The sequence below is a fragment of the Grus americana genome, chromosome 15 (assembly GCF_028858705.1).
Source record: "Grus americana isolate bGruAme1 chromosome 15, bGruAme1.mat, whole genome shotgun sequence".
NCBI lineage: Eukaryota > Metazoa > Chordata > Aves > Gruiformes > Gruidae > Grus > Grus americana.
In genome coordinates this window covers 10,777,819-10,794,342 of record NC_072866.1, presented here as the reverse complement: position 1 = coordinate 10,794,342, position 16,524 = coordinate 10,777,819, and the positions used below count along the sequence as shown (strand labels likewise).

General features: G+C 40.5%; 1 protein-coding gene across 2 annotated transcripts; it reads right to left on the bottom strand.

The window, feature by feature from the left end:
- Positions 1-572: 572 nt before the first annotated feature.
- On the bottom strand, positions 573-15,534 carry COPS3 (COP9 signalosome subunit 3). 2 transcript variants are annotated; one of them, XM_054842925.1, is made up of 12 exons: positions 15,355-15,534; positions 12,602-12,731; positions 10,859-10,971; positions 10,710-10,759; positions 9,781-9,873; positions 8,886-9,065; positions 7,492-7,632; positions 6,153-6,326; positions 5,195-5,281; positions 4,739-4,852; positions 4,063-4,143; positions 573-3,802 (listed from the first exon to the last, which is right to left on the bottom strand). In XM_054842925.1, exons 1-12 carry the CDS (start codon positions 15,407-15,409, stop codon positions 3,749-3,751), a joined length of 1,272 nt encoding a protein of 423 aa, XP_054698900.1. In that variant the 5' UTR covers positions 15,410-15,534; the 3' UTR covers positions 573-3,748. The 2 variants fall into 2 exon arrangements, with proteins under 2 accessions (XP_054698900.1, XP_054698901.1); XM_054842926.1 differs by lacking the exons at positions 12,602-12,731; positions 15,355-15,534 and having other exon boundaries at positions 9,781-9,941; positions 10,859-10,948.
- Between the last annotated feature and the right edge of the window lie 990 nt (positions 15,535-16,524).

Here is a 16,524-nt window from a genome sequence, read left to right as displayed (position 1 = left end):
GCTGACCCCTATAGAGTTTTAAATACTCAAATCTGAACAAAAGTAGTAAGTCTTCCACAAGATAACAGCGTAGATCGTTCACCTCAGTAAAACTTATACATAAATCTCATAAAGAGCAGCTGTCACCAATACCACTACAATATATGCCTCTGGATCCAAGCAGCCCTGCATGGACTAATTAATTATGCCTCTGAAGAACACGATACTCAGACAGTCAGTGAGATGGATGATTAGTGTAACACAAAGATCAGATACGAATAGAAGTGTTTAATCCAAAATCCATCTAATCCTGGAGCCCACCTCAGACAAGGGCCAGTAGCAGCACTTTCCAAGGAAGACAAGACTGCACAAAAACCCTATTTCTACTTGAGAGGGTTCAAAAGAGCTCCAAGAAGCCACCAGCAGAGCTTGAACAACTCCTGAGCAGAGGGCGCTGCCGCACGCAGCGGACAACTAGCAGCTTCCCACCAGTCAGCCAGAATCACGTGTCCTGAGAAGTGACAAGACGCCCCCCCAAAAAAACCTAAGAAAAAGCCAAATACAAAAGACCTACTATCTCATTTAAGACAAACTAAGAAGGACTCATTTGTTATCTTTATTTTCCAATAGTACATTTAAACAACTTCTCAGGACTAACCTCCTCAGCCAGTTTGGCCATGCAGAAAACATTTCCTAGGTTATACAGGTCACCTATGACAACACATACAACAGGTCGTGGTTGTACTGGAGAATAGAGAAGGGAAGTTGTATAGGAGAAGGCAGCTGGAGTTAAGCAAAAGCATGGGGTGCAATGGCAGCTACAGGCGCGTGTGTTAGCAGAGGTCACTAACTGGGGCTCCTCAGTGGCACAAGAGGAGGGGGGGTTGTACACAAACAGCTTCTAACCATTGCTTTTTAGAAACGTTTTATTACCTGCTAAGCATAACTGGAGACCCCTCCTGTGGCTAAGAAGTGTAGTTGCAAGTCTAATGCTACCTTCAGACCTGCATTTTGGATCTTTGTTAATTAAAGATGCATGAAAATATAAGTTATTAAAGCATGCACTCACTATTTTGTGAGCACATCTTGAGGCCATGCACAGCAGGAAGAACTAGCCACAGGACCTGAGAGTCTTATTCTGGAGGAGCATAGCACGCAGTGTTCTTTTATTTGATCAAAAGTCCTTCCCTGCAATAAATACAAATTAAAACCAGAAAGCTCAAGTGTTCTCAAAGCATCTCAGCTGACCACAGCCCATGCAATTAGTTCCAAGACTTGAAGGAGGAACTTCATTAAAAGTCTGACTTAATTTCAACAGTATCTCAAGACATGCAGATGCCAGACCATATGTGTTTATCAAACTATTACTTAAAAGCCCTTCCCCGAAGCACTTTCAGTGAATGCTTTATCTCTACTGATTCTACAGGTGGGACCTGACTTTGAATTTTCAACAGCAATCGGAGTTTAACAGCACAACTATGCACATCAGAAAAGGAACTCTAGCAGTTCTTTAAAACCATTTGCCCTCTTAAAAATCAGATTAAGAAAAATAGTGTAATATATCATTTGAAACTATTACGTAGCTATTTCTACCATCCTTTTGATGCATAGTATGGATTTATTTTATCTACTTTAGGCAAAAAAAGAAAAGAAAATGTAGCTATTTGCCAGCTGCATGTATTAGTTTGCTTGTAATTCCACAGCTAGAAAGCCCTAAGCCCACGCTCACTAACAGCAACTAGTGGTATGAAAGCTCAGCCACAGCCAAGTGGACGTTTCTGGTTCTTCTCCACCTTCAGGAAAGCATCCTGCATACATTCTTCCCCCGCAAGTGAGCCCTTGGCAACGAAAGGCGAGCCATCCACATTTTGTATAGGTGGCAGTTTGGAGTTAGTCATTTGCAGACCTTTCTATGACTACCGCACATGGCTGTAAACACTTTGACAACCCAGCGTTGTGCTTGAGCCCACAGCATTACTCATCTGCTAATTTAGTACTTCCACAGTACTGGAGAAGAAAATTGTATAAGCATCTTCAGCATTGAAATCACTGCAGGATTAACTAGGAAAAATACTTCAAAAATCATAAATATCTTTAATTACAAGACTGGTAAGGCAAGTTATGAAAAAAAAACCCATAAGATTTTGCTTTAAGATCAGGTGTAAAAGTTGCCTTCAAATACGGAAGTCTGTGATAGGAAGCACAAGTACTCAGTGGTGAGCTACTAACACTATGGACCTATGCTGTGTTCAATGCTAAACTGCTATTTTGTACTTTAAAAAACATCGTTCACCACCTAGAGAACAACCTGGGGACACATCTCTTCTACTAGAGAGCATACCGCTGTCACAGAGGCTCTGCTAGAATTAAGACACCAATTTTAAGTGAAAACCTCAACAATTCTGTAGCAGAAGCACAAATGGAGTATTTTCAACCTTGGGTGACCTCGGTACATATGAGCTTCACATGGCAAGAGCCAGAAACGCTTAGCTCCCACTTAGGCTCCTGCAAAAAAGCTGGCAGGTTAGCAGTAGCAAGCAGCTCCTAGTCAGGCATTTAAGTAGGAAGCACTGGATGCTGAGCTTCTCGCGTTCTGACTCGATGACAGGTTTATTGATGCCCAATAGTAGATTTGCACTGACATGAAATGTTTCAAAGGTGTTTTAACAGTGAGAATCTTCAGATACATGAGAGCTACAGAAAATTAAAGAGCCCACTGATTTAAGGGGTGAAGCACTTAAGAATCCAACAACAAAGTTTTTACATTTAAAATAGCGAATTAAAAACCAGAGAGCATTCCAGCATGTTATCTCCAAATAAAGTCCTGCATTTTGAGAGCTGTATAGAATTCTATGTTCTATGGAAAATTATTTTCTTTGGAAACAAAGATCTATAGCATGGCCTTCACTTATTTTCACCACAGAAAAGAATTAGCCTGTCAAATACCTTCGTGCCAATTGAATAGGAACAAAAATTTAATTTTTTTCAGTGTGAACAACTTCCTATCTAGAATCCTCCAGGGCACCAAGGTGTTCCAAACATCCTTTTCTTTAGGTCTACTAAGTTTGATCTAAGAGCAAATGTCACTAGGAGATATTTTGTACCAGAAACTCAAAACCATAAATAGCTGTCATGCATGGATTCCCTATAGTGATTTCTGCTTCTCAGCAAAACTGCCTTACAAGGACTCGTTAATATGCTCGTCCTTTTGGGAAGAACACAGTTCTTATTTCATTTAATAGACAGCAGCCAGCTACACTGGCCATATGCAAATTATAATGTAGAGAATTTACTTAAACTCCATCTCTCTTCCCCACCACACATATGATAAATCTGCACTTTGAGCCAACTTTAAATACAGAATAATGAACCAGTAATTATCTTGTAAGTGAACCAACACTAGTTTGTATTCCTCCCTGAATAACTTTTTTTTTTTCAGAAGAGAAAAAAGGACTGCTACAGAAACACAGCAACATTCAAACCCTTTAAAACAAAAGGTAGATTATTTAATGCATTAACGATGTTAATCTGAAGATAAATAAATCCACAACAGACTTTTAAGTTTCTTTTGAGATTTCCTTTTTCTTTGCAGAGAATATTTCTGATATTATACAGTACTGAGAGGGTGTTCTTTTATTTTCTTAATGTCCAGGTGAAAAGCAAAGCTCAGTTCTCTCTGCTCTCTTCGTAGAACTCCTCAATGCCCTATTCCAGGCGTGATTCTTTCATAAGCTTTTACTTGAAAGCGGAGTGGTGAGCAACATGAATTTCAGGAATAACTGGATGGTTTGGTCCCTGAGTCATCTTCTTGAGAGCCCATACTCTGGAAGGGAGAGAGTTATTTCTTTTCAAAAACAGGTCTGAAGGTTTACCTTTGAGACACACAGTTTTTTTTGAAGTTAGCAGGCAGGAAAATAAAGTGCATATGAAATAACATGCAATTCCTTTTTGTTTTAAAGCATGATGTTTATGCACATATTAATAATACATAATTATTAACACCATACATACTGACATTCAGCGCAACACATACTCACTGCACTGAATCTCGTACATACTCTTACAGGACACTAAATCAATTACCTTCTGCACAAACTGAGGGTTCACAGTGATCTCTTGATCCATGGCTTTCAGTCGTTCATCAAGCTCTATACATTTCAGCATCTTAAAAATATATATAAGTTGATTACTTTGTCCAGCCTGTACATGATCTTCAAGAGATTTCACAGCTGTGCTACGTGGCACCAATAACTTTTGCCATCACAAAAGCTCCATGTCAAAATGTTCTCATCCCTCATCTCCCAGACAAAAGTGTCAGACCGTTTTTTTTATTCCCTTATTTTGATCCATGTCTTCCTAACAATCCCTTTTAAGGCCACTGACAGTCCCATGTGCGTCAACCACCTCAATTTACAGACAGGTTATTGACAGCCAGTGGAAGTGATCCCTGAAGCCTAGAACTCTAAAAATAATCTTTCTAATCTGGTCAATTCAAGGAACTTCCCATCACCAACATGAAGCAGTCAGTCTACCCAAACATTGAGCTGTACAGAAGATACAACAGGGAATGCATTGACAGTAATTGACTATCAATCTAAAACCTTTAAATAGCAGTACTGTGAAATAGTTGAAAACTGATTTATAGTCCTCAAACTCTACATATAAGTTACCTACACTGGCTTATCCCAGTAGCTCTCTGATTACAAACTAAGGTTCTTTGGTAGGAATTCCAAAAGCAGTTAATATCTTAAAGATTTACCTCCTGATCAATGTTATGAAGCATAGCTGGATTGTTATATTTTTCAGGATTATCATGGAAACAGACCATACCATCTTTCTGATTAATACTTGCAAAGATTTCACCATCTTCTATCTGAAATGAGAGAGGGTTTAATGTAAGGTATCACTAAGAACAGAATTTCAGGTAACTACAACACATGGACTCCTTGTGGAATCATCTTTAACTTGTTTGCTTTTTATTTCCTAACTGCTTCCCAAAGACAAATGATGCATGCCTTATCTTAGGCAGAGAATATCTGTAAGATTTTTTGACAACAGTCTAAACACTGCAGCAGATTGACAGTATTTTCTCCACCCTGAAAAAGAACCATTCTTCAGCCATTCAGAACATGCACTGCCAATCCAAACACTTAAAAGAGTCTTAAATTGGATCAGTTTTTAAGTTAGGATAGTTTAGCCAAGTCACAAGTCTTACCATGTGGAGGACATATTTTTCTGCTTCTTGGGGCCCCGACAACTGCACTCGACTTGCCATGTCTTGTAATGACAATGTTAAAAAAGTCTGAAATTTAGAAAGTATTAAACGGTTAAAACTAGATGCTAACAACTTTCCCTATCAATCCTTCACGGCCTATGCAATCTTATTTTGAAGTCTGATGGGAAGAAACAAGTGGATCACAGTTATTACTTATAAAAGCACCATGAGAGTGGAGTCAGTTCTTCCTCCAAAGACATCTGCTTGTTACACTGCGCATGTATGTGGACCAAACTAACGGAGTCATTACTCATTTCTGAGATTCCTTTTCACCCCAGACACACTCCTGACCACATCCAACCTCTCCCCTCATCTTTCTACCTGAATAAGGTGACTGTCCATGCCTTGAATTTCCTTCAAGATACGTAAGTATTATTGCATTACTTCTGAGGTTAGTTCTACGGCAACAAACATCATCTGAGCTTGCAAAAAAAGACCTTTCCCCTGATCATCTTTAAGGGTTAATCTGATCTCTCAGCCGAAGGACCACATCACTGCTGCAGTTTTTCCTTTTACTTCAGACACTTCCAAAATCTATCCCACTCTAATGCAGTAACCTGTAAAGTTCAGGTTTCCTATTTTTCAAATAGAGATGAAGGTCATTTGGTAGCAGCGCTCACAACTTTTTTGATTATCTATGAAAATCTCATGGGTAAATCCCTCTGATAGACAGACATATTGAACCTCCTTCTAAATAATGCATAAGTAGCCAACTGAATTGGTTTTCTATATAGAGCATTTTAGTCTCATTTGTTCCAGAGACACAAGTCTCAGTTTCAGTCATTTCTCTATGACATCACTACATTATCACTTTGCTCTGAATTGAATACACTTCAGAAATTCACTCTAAGAAAAACTAATCGCAATTTCTCAGCAAAACAAAACCCCTACATCTTACCTTGGTTAGCCTCTGAATATTCTTTTTGTAGAGAGATGACAAGCATTGCTTCACCAGCCCCATATTGTTATCCCTTGTGAATGTTTCACTGTGTTTGTTCACCAGATTTCGAAGCTCCGAGGGTTTATTGGTTGAATAAACTTGCGCTAATTCATGGTAAGCATTGCTAAGGGGCTGCAATTAGAAAAATGAGAACCCTTCTTAAAGAACATGATGTTCAACCAGCCTCACCAAATCTATTCACTATTTCAACATGAGAAGCCATGCAGGCATAAAAGTAAATTTAAGTAGCTCAAGCATCTCATAAAAAAATAAGCAACGCCCACACATGGCTTTACAGCGATGATAGATCCTCGTACACTCAATCTGTATTACTGCAATATAAAATTTAGTAAACATCACTCAAGGAGCTCTGTATGACAGTTCTCGTCATGGGAGAGCAAGAAAAACTCCATTAGCTGACCAGCATATGAAGTAAACTGAATTCAAGTTAAGTAGCATATTGACTAGTCACTGCCCAGGCATCATATTTGTTCTACCCTTGACCACAATGAATCACAGCATGGACAACAGAGAATGACAGGGTAAAGACTAGTTTACTTAAATTACTTTAAAATGGCAATTGTTTGAGTTTGCATATTAGTATCTGAAGTTAGAAGATTTTTGGAACCCTTTAAGATTTTGGTCACAAATCAACAGATTCAGCGTTAATTAAAAACTAACTTTCAAAAGCGTGTTGTTTATCTAGAATCAGAACTCTCTTGCTAACAGTTTTGTCTTCCACTTACCTCCTAATCAGAATGCTCATGGACTCCAAACATGCAGCTTTTTCAGAAGCTTTTATTCCTTATAAAGTAGGAGTTTTGGAATAAGCTGTTTAGCATTTCTAACTTCAACTAAATGAAATTATGGGTTGAAATTTTTTTTTTTTTTTTTTTACAAGAAAGACACTGTATATTGAAAGCCAAGTGCAACACAAGTCTTGTTTGATTTCTAATGTAAAATGCTATAAAGGGATGTGCAGCATCAGCAAAGAGAATATTGGTAAGTGCCATTTAACCCTAACATTTTCCCAAATTTAAGGTTAAAAACCTGTATCACCAATATGAACAATACAGTTTGTTTGTAATCGACATAGAAGCTACCAGACAATTTTTAGCTATTGTACACTAGAAAGGCAGCAAGAGATTGGTTGTACTCTGGCACATTGCATGTTATTTCCTGTGATCTGCAATGTTAAGCAGTACCATCAAATAAGGGTAGGGAAAAAAATATTTCCAACATGGTTTACAAATTCAGATTTGTCGTTCTATTATTTAGCTGTATTTGCAAGACTTACCTTGATGAATCTGCCAACTATCTGGGAAGTGTATTTTGGTAGCTGCTGAACTTTGCCAAGTAGTATCAAAGAAACCAGAATATACTTTTTATATGATTCCAACATAATATGACTGACTGCCATGGCTGGAGTAGTTATTGCCTAAAAAAAAAAATGGAATAAAATTTAGTATACTTACTGGTAGATCCTGGTAGCTATTTTGTATTAACAAAAATCTCAGTTTAAAGCTGCATGCAGAAAGGATACAGTGACATATGAAATTCAGCTTTCAGCATTAAAGTTTAACTAACTTCTGTCAAAATTAATTATCAAAAAATGTCCTAAAAAAGTAAATTCTATACAAGCTACTCAAAACATATCATGTTACAGCGATGCCGACCTTAAAATAACCCTGTTAAGATCAAATCAAAATTTCTTTCCTTGGTATACAGCTAAAGCTGTACTAGAAATCCCCTCTAGCTACTTGTTACCAGGAATGACTCTACAGTTCCTGTAGAATCTGGATTTCCATGGATCCTTAAAGAGATTTTACAAAGCTATTACATCATCAGATCTCATATTTAAGTAAGCTGCAAGAGTTCTGCAGGATAGGGAAAAGGGATTTTAGTTTACTATGATACTACTAGCTACTCAAGAGCTGACCGCTGTTTACAGAAAAGAAAAATGCTGCACCAGTTTATTTTGCTCATTTGACAGCATCTCCCCCTCATACACACAGAAAGTTTTCCCAATTTTGCGATTTTCTCTTTCTTCATAGAGAAAGTAAAAGCAGCAAATATTTTAATAGCCTTGAATAAGTCTAACTCCCCTCATAAAATTAGCAAAGGTCTTAGCAAAACCACTGAACTATTTTTTCTTTAAGAATACATAATTCTGAATGTCAGCCTGTGAACTGTTTCTATGCAAGCAGTAATAAGCAGGCATCTGAAAAATATTTATAGTGCGATAAATTTAACACCAACCTTTGAGTTGCATAGTTTTATGGTGCAATAGTTACTCGGCTGTAAGGGACCTTCTTAAAGGTAAATACTCTAAAGACAGTTTGCTTGTTACTTTACTTTATACATTAAAGAGTACCATTCAGGCTGTACCTTTCACAAAAGAGCTAATAGTGAACACTAACCCAAATCAGTTTTTATGTATTAATATGATGGGCACACGTGCTAAACCAAAACATCCGTGAATGATGAGCTGCAGTACAGAGCTATTAGTAGAATTATATCCTTAAGAATGAAAATAACTGGAGACTGCTTGTACTTTACATTAGATTTGTAGCTTTTACTGATATCTTTGGTGGCAATACAGAGGTGCTATGTTCTCTCTGAGCTATTACACATCCTACTTTTGCCTTTCAATTGATTACACTTTACACTTACCAGTTTATTTAAAGTTACCTGTTCATAAAAGTAGAGTGCTCTTTCAAAGTTCTTTAGCCCAGTGTAAATCATCCCACCATAGTAGTAGTAACATAAAAAGTGCTTCGCATCATATGCCCCATTCTCTTTACAAATATCCATCATGTCCACATCTAGATACGGGAGGGCAGGTTTAAAGCATTTTGCTAACAAACAGAGCTACAAGAAAATAAATCAAGTTTTCATAAATTAGCCATTTTCATTCAAATTTCCATAAGGAAGAAGCTGAAACTAAATTCATCTAGTACTATTTAATAAATCTCACTCCTCCAAGAGGGGAAAAAAACCAGTGCATGTCAATAGTGCTGTAACACAGATTATTCATTGTATCATTGTATTTGGAAAAACCCTTAACACTGACTGCGAACTGTTACAAGTTTTCTGAATCCTAAAGAAATTAGACTCTGACAAAGCTGCTTTAAACTCCAGGCCTTCCAGACTACTGTGCTGGCAGCGCTAAATATTGCGCTAAACATTCCTGTCCAACCCTAAATCCCAGGAGCCAAGAAAGAGACAGAAGTGCAAATCCAGGCCAAAGACATCAAGGCAAACATGCCTTTTGTCAAACTTGAGCAAACAGTGTCTGGATATTACACTTGTACTGCCTAAGAGAAGCTATGCGTGACTTTCAGCCCAGAGAGAAGGGATGTCAAAGGACTTTCAGAAGTCATCAACAAAAGCAAAGATCTAGGGACATGTGCAGAACATTTGAAATTAATAGAAGGGGGTTTTATTTTAGTATATCATATTATTTATTATTGGGAAAAAAGTTATCAGCCATTTTTACATTGCAATATGTGAACATGCATTTCCTCAAAGGGTTATAGGTATTTTAGAAGCTTTTACTCTCAAAGAGCCCTTATGCACTCCTTACCTGGCAGAGATCTGCATGTATTGAGGTCAGCTGGTTTGTGTTCATCTGCATCTTGTCTATGGCTTGTCTGAGAATGCTAATTCCTCGCAGGGGCTGTCAGAAATTACATCTCTTTCAGATAATTTCTCATAGATGGCAGCACATTGGATCTTATGTTGACACTTACAAATGAAAAATAACACTAATTGACAGGATCCATTAAGTAATAGTTAACCTGAGGTTCCCTTTTTGCAGGATACTGCAGTCTCTCAGAAAATAAAATTAACCTTGGCTATACAGCTTCTCCTGATAAACTAAATAAATTCTGCTCCACAAAGCCAACCTCATCCGGAATACAGTAATTTGTATCAATAACAAAAACTTTGGACGCCATCTAAACTCTCGACAAATAACAAAGGCGAGCCTCTTGCTCTATTCCACTTAGACCAGACTTGATCTTGACTTCTATTTCAGGCTAGATTTCACTAAAATGGCCTGAAAAAAGCCAGTATCTTAACAACAAAAACATTGGTCAAGTATTTCTTAATCAAGTTTCCTTTACATTTTAAGAGACTTCATTACGAACATTATATAACACTGGTAAGAATAACACTGAAACTAGTATCACTGACCCACCAGCACTGGTAATTTTTGCAGCTCTCTCCCACTCACGCGCACATTACCTGAAGAACATTCTTGCTACTACAGACTTCCTAGTGTGAGAGAGCACATTTTTAGGTGACTCTCCCCCCCCAAAATATCTTCCTTACATTTTCCTTAAGGAAATCTTAAAATCTTGGTTTAGGTTCATTATTTCTCAGTAAACTTAACAAGTAAGGAGCTGCACAAAAATACTTAACATGAAGTTAGCGACAAATATTTATGAAGCTAGTAAGAGACTGGAAATGTTCCCTTTAAGAGCTCATTTGTACTAGATGATACTTGCTCACCTGTTTTCTCTCCACAAGCGCAGTTGTTAACTGGTGGCACAGGCCAGCAACTAAATACAGTAAAAAACAAACAAAAAACCCAGAGTAAAAAATCAGTAATATCAAACTATCAAAAAAACATGTAAACTCTGAGAGTAAGTTTAACTTACAAGTGTCTGTTGCATATCTAATGTGTTCCCCATTACAAGTGCTGATAAAAAGCTGCACCTGTGAGAATAACGTTTCGAAGTCAGGGATGCTGGGCATAGAAAACTTCACAAACCTAAAACAAGGCAAAACAAAAAAAAAAGATTTAACACCTAACATTTGGAGATTCTTAAAAAAAGCTTCATCTTCATCATGAAGTCTCTGCAGATGCACAGAGGTGCTTGCAAACAAATCCAAAGTGTTTATGACAGATGGCATATGATTTCCTCAGGAGCTACAGAACACTTGAAAATATGTTTTCCGTGCACAACCCCATTCTCAATCTAGTGCAAACTACAATTTAGAACAAACTATGGTGAACAAAGATCATTTTGTCTGGTACAATAGTTACAATCTTAATAGAAACACGGGCTAACGATGATGAATTTTAATACTCAGCCACACAACTTCTCTGGGCACTTTTCCCTATCCTGCAGCCATCTCCTGCTTGAACGTGCTCAAGATTTCTCAACTATTAAGTTATTAGACTGGTATCTCTTGATAGGAGCTCTTTCTCTTCCAGTTTCTTTTCACCTCTAGTAGTTCCTTAGCACCCTATAGGCTGCAGACTATGTGTAGACACGTTGCTGCTTCTGTAAGATGAACTACAATCATGCTTAGCTAGAGTTTTCATTGCCCTCAGATATGTATCCTACAAATACAGAAAAAAACCCCTGTTTAATGCTGTTGGGAGGTACCCAAACCTGCCCATACTTCAGTTGCTATATACTGTAAAACGCAGTTCAAACTTAGCTAGATCATGAACTGTCCTTCCCCACAAGGCTTATGGCTGTCCAGGCTACGTGCTGCCACCCCTTCCCTGTCTCTTGAGAGAGTCTTATTCTACCAGCATAGGAGTTTGCCATGCCTCAGTTTCAGCCAGAAGAGCTTTCCTATATGCTCCACTGATACCATCTCTTCAAAAAACACGTTTTACATTTTATAAACAAGTTAACTTCCTTCCTCCACCTGTTTTGCTGTTTTCATGTACCCCATGATACGATTCTTCTGCTAATGCTGTACCGATGCCCTGCTTTTTGTAAATTCCATTTGTAAATTCCATAATGCATTCCATGCTTTCCTTTAAAGGAGAACTTTAAAAGAATAGTGGAACCTGCAGATGCTTTACTTGCAGTTAGATACAGCTAGAAACAACAGTTTGCACTTCTGGGCCAAACATCCTCACCTTACCTCAGCATCACCAAGGCAATTCAAGTATTATCTTAAACTCCAGACAGCAGCAAGAGCCTCGATGCTGTCTGGAGACAAATGCCCAAGAACTATGATAAGAACCCATGCTTCACCGGAAAAGTGCATTGCTCCACGCTTACAGTTCAGTGCACTAATGCCCTGTCAATCAAGTTTTAAAAGCTAGTTTTATACCTTTTTGCTGAACATGTATGGAAAAATACTTTTACAGGCGTAAACAAAAAAAATTAATACAGCCTCAAGGAAAACAAACCCCCAATGTTACCATTTGACAGTAACGGCATTTACAAGCTCCAGAGGTTTTTTCTTTTGAAAATACAAATTTGCCTTGGTATTTTTATTAATAAAATGTGCATCATTGATGGAACCTAAGCACCAATCTAAGAAATGCAGATTGAAAACATTTATGTCCAAAATAAAAACATTTGGTTGACAATTCAGCACATTGCCTGAAGTTTTAATACTAAGATATTTAATTAAAAGAAAGCAACACTTACAAGACAGCAAGAACACCTAACGAGTGTTCCTGCACATCCAGGGCACCAAGCACTGTATCCAGATGGGAAAGATTTTTTGCTAGAAGTTCTCCACTTTTATTGATCAGTTCACAAAGCTGGGTCATTTGCCCTGAAATACAAAACATCATTGTCAAACTAATTAGAGAACACTCATGCATTCCCATACTTCATTACACCTTGCTGCCGTACATAACCTGCAGAAAAAATAGTATCACCCAGAGAATTGACTTTTCTGTAATACGACAGGCATTAGTTTTCAACAAGCAAGGAACCCACAATATGTTTTTTATAAGGTGACAGCAAAGCTTCTGGCCTTTGGGATCGCAATGGAGGCCCTCAGAAAAACAAACATAATCTGAAAAGCAGCATCAGCTCAGTTCGTTAGAGAGGGAGCTTCATGGTCTCGTATCAACACCAAGCGCACCTAAGCCAAGTCATCGAAACTTTGACCAGTTTACTGTGATGCAAAATTGTACCTCATGTGGGTACTTTTATCTACATTTGTGTCTTCTAGGTGTTATAACGAGAAACCAAACCAAAACAATACCAAAAATAGTTTCCTCAGCTTTCTAAGAAATCCCAATACCAGAGCTTGTTCCTTGCTGCCTCTCAAGTGCCCTATCCACTTTTCAGGTCTGCTCCTAAGCATTTTTTTAAATTTGACATTAAAATGGCAACCAAGAATCAACAATAATAGGATTTAAAAATCTGTTCTTAAATTTACTTTGTATAATTAGAACTACAATGTTATTCTACTCATTGTAAGCTATGAACACAGCATGAAAGGTAAATACTTTGAATTATGAAGGTACCGTAAGCTAAAAAAAACCTTACAGACAAAGCAGGCCAATTATCATGAACTACTTTCAAACCATCCCCTCCCCCAATTATTTGAATTAAAACTACGCCTTTCTGAAGCAGAGTATTGTTTCAGTGTACAATCCTTGTAGATTAGAGAGAAAAAGAAAGAAGTTCTCTCACCCTTACAAAAATCTTCATAAAACAAAGAATAGTGCCTCCATTCATGGACATTTACACTATCCTCAACACTCTGGCCTTTTCCTTTGAAAAAGAAAACCTGGGAAGCCCTAGCAATGAAACATTAGCTTTGAAGTAACAGCAGAATCAAAAGTTCCAAACTGGGGACCAGAGCCTAGGAACTCCAGAAATCAGTTGCCAAAACTGCTCTCTCCACATGGAATTAAAACTCCAGGCATAAGCATGGAGAGGAATAGGGCTTGTAAAATGCTCTGAAGTTTGGTAACTGTATTCAAGCCTTGCAAAGCCTTAGTTCTAGTGTCCTCCCTAGTAAAAAAATCCACCCATTCTACAACTATCATCCAGCATTCCCCTAAAAAACAAAGCAAAAAAACCCAAACCAAGCCTCTACACACAAATACACACTGAACAACTCACACAGTGTAAGGAGAAATACCGACACCAAGCCCAACTAAATGACCATTTATGTCATCTCCCGTGCAGCCAAATGCTGATACCCAATGACCAACACTACCACAAGTACACAGACTTCTGTGTGCTCTCATAACGTCCAGCAGCCTGTCTGGTGGCTGGATTTTCTTTCTCAGCAAGCATCTATCTGGCTCATCCCTAATGGGAGAACTTCCACAAAGTCAACCAGTTTCCCCTCAAACCTTTTGCATCCACAGAACCTTGCAATAAAGAAGTCCTCCAGTTAAACTACACACGTACAAAGAATCATCTTTCATCTGGTTTGTACCCGCACTTTACAGGTACAATTTGTCTCTTGTATCTAATATCCTAAGTAAAAGCACATTTAATAAGTTACACTAAAGTAAGAAAAAATTTGAGCTCCACCCAAAAGTAACTGCCAGAGACAAAGCCTGGGGCCACAGAGGAAAGCATCAATTTTTGACCACTTCCAGAGAGTGAACATTCCATGTGGAGAAACACTGCGAACACATTTTAGGGAACATCAACACAGCAAGTTCAAGAACTCCTGCGTCCACACACAGGAGAATGAGGAGTCTGGCAGCAAAACTGAGAAGGTCTAAGTATGGTTATTAAAATACTTTTTGAACACTTGGTTATGGCAACTCTGACATACAGTCTCAGGTCTCCTAGCACATGCTTCATGGTAGGGCAGGACTCTTCTGTCCGTGCTTTATTTTGTCCCCAGAAGCTAACGCTTCTGAAATGTATTTTAAAACACACTTGCCACAACTTGCACGCTCACCGCTGAGGTGACAGGCTGAGCTATATAATCCCAGTTAAGGCCCCTGCAAACCCCGCTCCTCCTCCCTGATTTTCAAGGCTCAGATTTTGGCATGACCGCCGGAGCCGGCTTCACTCCACTCAACCGAGAGCTCCAGCTACCAAAACCCACAACCTCGCCGCTGCCCTGGGCGAGGAAGCGAGGAGCACTGCGAAGGGCACAGCCGGCCCCTCATGCCCTGTCAAACCAGCGGCGGCTAAACCCCTCCGGGATCCCTCCGAGGCCGCCTCTGCGTGCGGAGAGGGAGCCCTGAACTACAACCCGGCAACGGCCCCGCCGGACCCACCAGTCCCCCTCGGGTGAGCAGAAGCGCCGGACCCCCGCCTGAGGGAGAACCGTGAGAGGGGGCAGGCCCCGGCCCGCCCTCCCCAGCCGCGCGGGGCCTGGCGAGCTCCGCTGGCCGCCGCCCCCTCCTCAGGCCCCGCTGTCTCCCCGCCGCCACCCGGGCCCACACGCGGTTCTCCCCCCTCACGGTCACCTTGGGCCGAGAGCTGCCGGACGCTGTTGACGAACTGCTCCAGGGCCGACGCCATCTTGGCGGCTGGCGGCGCGGCCGCGCGCGCTGCGGGCGGGGCGAGAAGGGGGCGGCGCGGGCCGGGAGCGGCGAGAGGGAAGCGGGAAGGAGCCACCGCTACAGCCGCCGCCTCCGCCAGCCAATCAGCTGCCGTGGCGGAGACCGCCCGACGCCCGCCGATCACGTCACTTCCGCCGCCTCGCCAATTCTCGCGAGAACTGCCGTCGTTATGGTAACCGCCGCCTTCCCCCTCCGCCCGCCCGGAAGTGTCGATCCCGCGTCAAGAACAAGGGAGGCCCTTTCAGCGCGAGAAGCCGTGACTCAGCAGGGCTGGGGGGCGGGGTCGGTGACGTCGTCATGGCGTCACACCTCCGCCCGGAGTGGCGGTCTGTGGGGAGGTGACCTCAGACCGCGGCACCGAGTCTTCAGCGGGCGCCTGTTCCCACCTGCTCCCCGGCGCGGCTGCGCTGTACGAGGAGATTTAATTCCTTTTATGCCCTTTGACGGGGGTAGTACGGTGGCTGAACGCTGGCGGTTGTCTGCTTCTGTGTCACGTTCGCCGTAATAGCAGCGAGCCGGATTTGAATTCTTCATTCAGCTTCATTTGGTTTGTATAAATGGAAGCATATCGTCACTCCCTACAGGAGCTGAGCTGGGCTGCTGCGGGCTGGGAATTTGCCAATCCTTCAACATACCGTGATGAAGAAAGAAGTTTTTCTGCCTCTCGTGGAGATGTGTGCATATTCTCTCCCTGCTTAGTCAGAAACACCAAGTTGTGTTGAAATCCCATTCCTTGCACTAATACTTCTGGTGCAAGTGAAAAGCAAAATACAGACTTGAAACTGCACACGTTTTCCCTCCCAACCTCACTTTTATGTTTACCCTCACGTACAGCCTGGCTGCCAGTTCCGCTCCTTCCTTCCTTCCCGCCGTGACCTTCCCCGCATGACCTGATCTCCACAACTCATTTGCAATTTGCCCTTTCTGTGAAACAAGGACACTATATTCCACTGGAAAACATTCTGGAATAGACAGATGAAATATTTTGGAACCACTAAGCTGTATTATTGCTGTGGACCAGAATCTTTTCTTCCCCAGCTCAGCGGCTGCCTAATCCTGTTAGTTGCACTCAGA

Excerpts from the sequence above, each read along its gene's own strand:
- COPS3 (XM_054842925.1), bottom strand. The coding sequence starts at position 15,409 with ATGGCGTCGGCCCTGGAGCAGTTCGTCAACAGCGTCCGGCAGCTCTCG. Across the intron at positions 9,066-9,780 it reads TACATGCAGATCTCTGCCAG|CTCTGTTTGTTAGCAAAATG; the intron begins GTAAGGAGTGCA and ends ATTTTCTTGTAG. Across the intron at positions 5,282-6,152 it reads ATATTCAGAGGCTAACCAAG|ACTTTTTTAACATTGTCATT; the intron begins GTAAGATGTAGG and ends TCTAAATTTCAG.